This window comes from Aulonocara sp. 'chitande type north' Nkhata Bay, linkage group LG19 (assembly GCF_057382095.1).
Source record: "Aulonocara sp. 'chitande type north' Nkhata Bay isolate Kocher_YH1m ecotype deep benthic linkage group LG19, A_spYH_male_GT1.1, whole genome shotgun sequence".
Classification (NCBI taxonomy): domain Eukaryota; kingdom Metazoa; phylum Chordata; class Actinopteri; order Cichliformes; family Cichlidae; genus Aulonocara; species Aulonocara sp. 'chitande type north' Nkhata Bay.
The window spans coordinates 24,355,447-24,362,144 of NC_141362.1; the positions used below are offsets into that span (position 1 = coordinate 24,355,447).

At 40.4% G+C, this 6,698-nt stretch overlaps 1 protein-coding gene across 2 annotated transcripts; it reads left to right on the forward strand.

Annotated features, from left to right (window-relative positions):
- The first annotated feature begins 1,401 nt into the window (after nt 1-1,401).
- LOC147307094 (protein yippee-like 5) lies at nt 1,402-5,518 on the forward strand. Of its 2 annotated transcripts, none has more exons than XM_086275246.1 (3): nt 1,402-1,592; nt 3,128-3,299; nt 3,406-5,518. In XM_086275246.1, the coding sequence occupies exons 1-3, from the start codon at nt 1,417-1,419 to the stop codon at nt 3,628-3,630; spliced, it is 573 nt and encodes a 190-aa protein (XP_086131372.1). In that variant the 5' UTR covers nt 1,402-1,416; the 3' UTR covers nt 3,631-5,518. The 2 variants fall into 2 exon arrangements, with proteins under 2 accessions (XP_086131372.1, XP_086131373.1); XM_086275247.1 differs by having other exon boundaries at nt 1,436-1,592; nt 3,156-3,299.
- Nucleotides 5,519-6,698: the final 1,180 nt, after the last annotated feature.

A 6,698-nucleotide genomic window follows, 5' to 3' on the forward strand; every position in this document is an offset into this window, starting at 1 on the left:
TTGTTCTCTTGTCGTGTTATGGTGATGATTATGATGTCTATTATTAGAGTTCCATGTTTCTGTTTATCTGGGTTTAAGATGTGGGTTTAGTTTCATATGTCATTTCCTGTCTGTCTCTCGATGTCGAGCCTGCGTGTGATGTTTTATTGTGAAGGTCTGCGTCTCATGTGAGTGTGTTCAGTTTTACCTCTGTCTCATCTTACTGATTGTTCCCAGCTGTGTCCACCACCTGTGTGTAATTCCCGTGTTTCTCTGTGTGTATTTAAGTCGTGTCCTCCGTCATTGTAGTTGCTGGTCCGTCTGTGTAACCACCGTGTCTCACTCGTGTGTTCACCCTGCTGTCTACCATCGTCTGCCTCTGCTCGCCCTGCTTCATGTTCATGTTCTGGTTTCTGCGCTATAGTTTAGTTGTTTCCCAGTATAGTTTAGTTCGAGCTCCATTTGCTGTTTGTCCTTATTTTGTGCTCAATAAACCACCCTCACTTCTCCACTACTGCCTGCGTTTGGATCCTCCTTCATTTCCTCCACATGGCTCATCCCACTCACCGTGACATAGTGGTGGTAGACAAATAGAAGAAGACAGCCATATTGATAGATGTAGCGATTCTGAGTGATAGAGACATCAGGAAGAAGGAGCACAAGAAGCCTGAGAAGTACCAAGTGCTCAGAGAAGAGCTCAAGAAGATGTGGAGGGTGAAGGTAACAGTGGTCCCCATGGTAATAGGAGCACTAGGTGCGGCGACTCCCAAGCTAGGCGAGCGCAGTCCTAGGTACAGCTAAGATACAGTGCATGACCCTCAACCTTCCAGGCCTCTGGTAGAGGAACCGAGCTTGAAGGATAGACTGCTGGGGGCTGGGGCGACCGTGGCTCAGGGGGTTGGGAAGCGTATCTGTAACCGGAAGGTCGCCGGTTCGATCCCTGGGCTCTCTGTCCTGGTCGTTGTGTCCTTGGGCAAGACACTTCACCTACCGCCTACTGGTGGAGGCCAGAGGGGCCGATGGCGCGATATGGCAGCCTCGCTTCTGTCAGTCTGCCCCAGGGCAGCTGTGGCTACAACCGTAGCTTGCCTCCACCAGTGTGTGAATGTGAGAGTGAATGAATAGTGGCATTGTAAAGCGCTTTGGGTGCCTTGAAAAGCACTATATAAATCCAATCCATTATTATTATATTATTACTGCCCGCAGATCAGAGTTACTGTAGTTTAGCTTTTCTTTATTTATTTGGTATATTAAAATTTTTGTTATATCCAGATATTATGTTTGTTTTTTTTAAAAAAATAAGCTTCAGTATTATTTTTTAACGATTTTAATGAGAACGGAGCATATTTTTCAGAAGTTGAGAATAGATGTTATATGCTGACACCTGGCGGAAAACCCGTATGTCGCTGCTGCAGAGGGAGCTACGTCACAAACCGGATGTTGATACTAGTTTGGAGCTCAGCTCAGAGGACAGGAACAGCTGAAAAAGAAAAACAAAGCCACGACGACGACAACGGTATAAACAGCAGATGTGCGACTGAAATTTACTTTAAAAAGTCGGTGACACCATCGCTGGGCACGACATTTTGTGTCACCAGACCGAATTTGAAAAGGTAGGCAGCCGTCATTTGGAGTTTAGTAGAATTATCTGTTTTGTGGTCGCTTGTTGACTCTGTTAGCTGAATGGCTAACCTGGCGTTAGCTTCCATTCACACGCTGGCTCGGTGCATTTTTACGAAACCAGTCGGTTAGGTTATCTAAAATCCCAATGAAAATCCTCTGAAGTATTCTCTTTAGGTAGCTGGGAAAATCTCTGCTTCGTTTGTTTTCCATTATTCATAATTGCATCGACACCATGCAAAGCCCAGCTGCCATCTACAGCCAGTATTACTCATAACAAGGCATCCAGGAACAAGAAGTACTTCTGTGGTTGTAACGACTAAAGTGTTGAAACAGGGAGAAACTGTGCCAAGGCGACTGGAGTGCTCTTTGTTAAGATTATTTACACCTTAGTTTCCACATGTTCCACTGACAAACAAACAAAAGAAACCAAATTTTATACAAAATAATGGGAATTGATGAGCATTTTTCAGAGGGCTGGGATGATGTGCCACTGATCCCGGTTCTTACAAAGCCTGACCTGAGATGAGAATAGAAAAGACGAATGAAAAATTAATGAAATGAAAATGTTTTTATCCTATTTATAGGAATTTTTTAAAACATAGACGGATGTATTAAGCTTCTGTAAGCAGTTATATAAAGGACAGTATTTTTGATAATAAATTAGACAAATGGGCAAAGGCAGCTGTTTGTAATCAAAGTAACAATAAGCAAGTTGAAAAAGCCATTTGATTCTATTTTTTGTGGCTTTTTGTCTCTTTGCTCCTTCTTTTTGTTTATCTCGATTATTATTATTATTATTATTAAGGATTATATTTGTGTTTTAAGGGAACTGAGAAAACAGTACTTTTTCTCAGTATCAGTAGAAACATTCATGTTTTTACTGATACTCTTTCAGTGGCTGTGCTATCAATTTTACCAAAGTATTGTATTATGTGTACAATTCAAAACATAGTTAAGAATCGTAAGCTAGTGCATTCATCTTCCCCAGTCCATATAGAGAGAACGCATAATAGATTTTTGTGATAATAACAGAAACTGTTTTTTTGTTTGTTTGTTTGTTTTTCCATAATCATGCTTAAATTATGCTTATGCCTTAATATCTCTGAGAACAACCCTCTTTTTTTATTTGGTACAATTATTTTGGATATTTCAAGTTTCTTTCTTTCTTAACTTGTAAAACAGCTATGATAAGTGAGTGACTGAGCTCAGATAGTTTTCCACATATTCCTAAACAAACAAATCTTTAAAAAACCCAAGTTTTAATGTATTTATTTTTATTTGATGAACAGAGATTGAATGACTCCTTTATATATGTGTATTCAACTTGTATTGTTAATGATTGATTAAAAAACAATTCTGTGTTGTGGAACATGCCAGAAAAAAGTTAGAGACTGATATGCATTATTACTTTGGCCAGCTAAAGGGTATTATTTTATAAGGGGTCACTTTCTTCATACTGTTTACAATCAGTCCAGAATACAGTCTTAGAATACATAGCGTACTATTTAATTTTCTCATGTTTTAGCCTTAATTTAGTCAATCCCGGTAAACAGACAATGGGGCGCATCTTCTTGGACCACATCGGCGGAACACGTCTCTTCTCTTGTGCCAACTGTGACACAATCCTGACTAATAGGTCTGAGCTAATCTCCACACGATTCACAGGAGCCACAGGCAGAGCTTTCCTCTTCAATAAGGTACAGTGAAATTAGCCATGAACACACCATCTGTGACATGTTTCTCTAAACCAAATGAAATACAGGCATTCATTAGTTATACTTTAACTTAAACTCCTCCCTATAGGTGGTGAACCTCCAGTACAGTGAGGTGCAGGACAGAGTGATGCTCACCGGCAGACACATGGTGAGGGACGTCAGCTGCAAGAATTGCAACAGCAAGCTGGGTTGGATCTATGAGTTTGCTACTGAGGACAGTCAGCGGTACAAGGAGGGCCGGGTCATCCTGGAGAGGGCATTGGTTAGGGAGAGTGAGGGCTTTGAAGAGCATGTCCCCTCAGATAACTCCTGAGTCCTTGAAGTGGTATTAGGTTGAGTGGGAAGGCTCAGTCCTGTGCCCTCCTTTCCTTCTCCTTTGCCCCCTTTGCCTCTGTGCTGCACACCACCACCTGCAGACTTAGTGGTCAGTGAAGTTCTGGCTTCACCCTCCCACTCCCCTTCTCTCTCTGGCCAATGATCTTAGATCTTTGCTGACTAAAAGATTGGTGTGCTTGATCTATTCTTGCTGAATAGACTTCCCCAAAATACCTTTTGATTGATGTATCACAGGGCAGTCAATTGAAACAGCTGGAAATGCTCTTAGAGAGTTCGCTAAAGCATTTAAGCACTGTCTCACACACAGTTGTCATCACTGATCTACAAGGCATGTGCCACACTTTCATGGTAATTAAAATACATTCATGATAATACGCAGATCAGTCACATTTTAAAGAATATTTGCTAGCTGTTTTATTTGTTTGTGTAACAGGAGCTAGTGGAGCTTAGTATGATCATTATCCAGGCATGGGCAAAGCGACCAGCCAGTGCTCCATACCGCTGTTAAATGAGCCGAACATACTGGTTTAGTGGTATTTGTGTTTCCGTATTGTGAATGTTGACCCAATGTATCTGTTACTGGTTGCACTGAATGCATTCAATATCATGATAGTTGATTATGTGTCAGTTACCTTTTCTTCGCTTGCAGTGTAGTGGATGTAATTGTGTTCTCATCCCACTGATACAGTGAGGACTGCACAGATTGATGTCATATTTAAGTATTCATTGTTGTGCCTGAACAGTAGTTTTCTTTAGATTAGGCTCATTATTTTAAACACATGACGTATTTCAAATGAACAGAGTAGACAACCTGTTTACTTCAGTTCCACCTGTGTTTAGCTTACCATGGATTCTGTGCCTCTGCGTGTGAAGAGCAGCATGCCACTTTAGTGACTTGTCAGGAGCATGTTCCTTTCAGCCGTTCGCCTTCAGTGTGACACAGTGCGTCTGAAAAATGATGGAGACATTCTCTGACTGCGTGGCAGCTTAAAGGAAAGGATTTTTAGAGAATAGGTCAAATTTGAAAGTCGCTCAGTGATTGTGTGGGACAAGTGTACAGGTTTTGAAGGAATAACTAAAAACACAATGCAGTGGGCATTCATCAAACAGCATTTTCTTGAATCTAAAAATATGTTCAGTACTGTATTTGACCATCGTACATGTATTTAAACCGTTAAACATATCAATGCAAATGCTGCTGAGCTACTTTCAGGTTTGTGACACATCCTCTTTATAATCCTAGGCTTGGGGCATGTTTGGTCATAAGATGAATCGCTTCTTAGAACACAAAGCCAGGCAAGCTTTGAGTATTTATCTTCAAAGTCAAGCCCTTGCTGTTGGAGTAGGCCAGAGCCTGCATTTTATATTGTCAAACTGTAAAATAAAATAATTTACTTGACATTTGAGGTTAATTTGGGACTGGGTTGGAGCACAGCCACCCAGCCCTGATGTTACCTTGTTTATGCTTTGGGCGTTACCAGAATGGTCCAGCCTTCACTAATGACACTTAATGTTTTGCTTGTTTTTTGCAAGGTCATGCTTGACGGTGCAAGTTTTAATTTCCAGAAGACAAAAAAAAATATCCAGGACACTGAAACCACTCATGTTCCAAAGTCAGTGCAGTGTACAGCTAGTGGCCACAATTGAATATCATCATTTTGTTGTTCACGTTTAGCATTTTATTGATAGCAATTGTTTTTACTTTATATTATCTGATTATTGTTTTATTGATCGATTATGTTTATGTTATGACATATTTTCTTGTTTGGGGGATTAATATGATACTTGTTTTCCTCTATGGCTATGGCTAGATTTTCTCTGATGTGATTTCTAAATAAAGATGTAGTACCTGGGTTTAAACCTTATGACAGTATTCACTGAATATTTTAATGTATTAATGCTCTTAATAGAAGGCAGGTGTGGTTGTAGTTGCTATCAATTGGCAAAACCTTCTTACGTTAACATTTCTGAAAATGAAAGACACATTGGGACATGAAAATACCAGGATTTGGTAGGTGCCATCATGATCAAAACCTAAGCATTTCTCCGCTAGGTGGCAGCAGAATACAGAGAACCAGGTTAAAGATGTTTTCCTTGGTAGGGTGATGCTGAATCCCTTGCCTGCCTCTGACGTAAACCTGCTTGGCAAGATCTGTAGAGCTTCACTGCAGTCTGGCAAGACATATTAGAGATGTTATTCCCTGAAGCAGATAAAAACAAATAAGAGAACTCAAAAATGATATATTTGATTAGATGTCTGACACTTGAAAATATTTACTTAACCGTTAGAGAAAATGTCATTTAAAAAGGAAATCAAGAATGGACCACATCAAAACAAGTCCCATTTTAATCCCAGCTATTCACCACTCAGTATGAATCACCCACGATGTAAAATTTGACTGCATTTGCTTTATAAATAGGAAGTGACGACTAACTTCTGATCCACCCACTAATATTGCATCTCCGCTGTAGAGTTATTTATAGCTCAGCTCCTGTAGGAGGGCTTCTTTGTTGGTGTGTCTGTAATGGTCTGTGTCACTGTGGTGGAATCAACAACAGGTCTGCTTTTCTGCAGTCACTCCTGCAGGCACAATGCACTAAACCCAGCTCAAACAAATATTAAGTTAGCTGAACACAATATACTTTTCTGATCACGGCTATTTTCGTACCCATCGTAGTTGCTTGTTCTCCATTTTTTGATGGATGTGCGAGGCTTTATGGTTTCCACAGCTATTTACACCCATTTAAAAGCTGGATAGAACCAGAGGCAAAAGTGAGACTCCTAGCTCCAGAGAAGTCACAGTGCTACTTTATAATTCAGTGACTTCGGCTGTGCCTAACCTCTGGATTGTCTGCTGCAGTCGTTATTGAAAAAGCTATCCGGCTAGATAAGGATAATTACACTGTCTTGATCCTATTAGCCTGCATGCAACTAGATAGTCTAGATGTGACAATCTTTATGTAAGATGGCTGTATTTCTATTTGTACAAGTGCTCTAGGGGAGAAATTTGGGATACTGAGTTTCCTGAAAACTTTGACCCCAGA

Bases quoted from the DNA above. Each gene is read 5' to 3' on its own strand.
- LOC147307094 (XM_086275246.1), top strand. From the start codon at position 1,417: ATGTTGATACTAGTTTGGAGCTCAGCTCAGAGGACAGGAACAGCTGAA. The intron at 1,593-3,127 runs GTAGGCAGCCGT...CTCATGTTTTAG, and splicing joins ACCAGACCGAATTTGAAAAG to CCTTAATTTAGTCAATCCCG. The intron at 3,300-3,405 runs GTACAGTGAAAT...TCCTCCCTATAG, and splicing joins GAGCTTTCCTCTTCAATAAG to GTGGTGAACCTCCAGTACAG.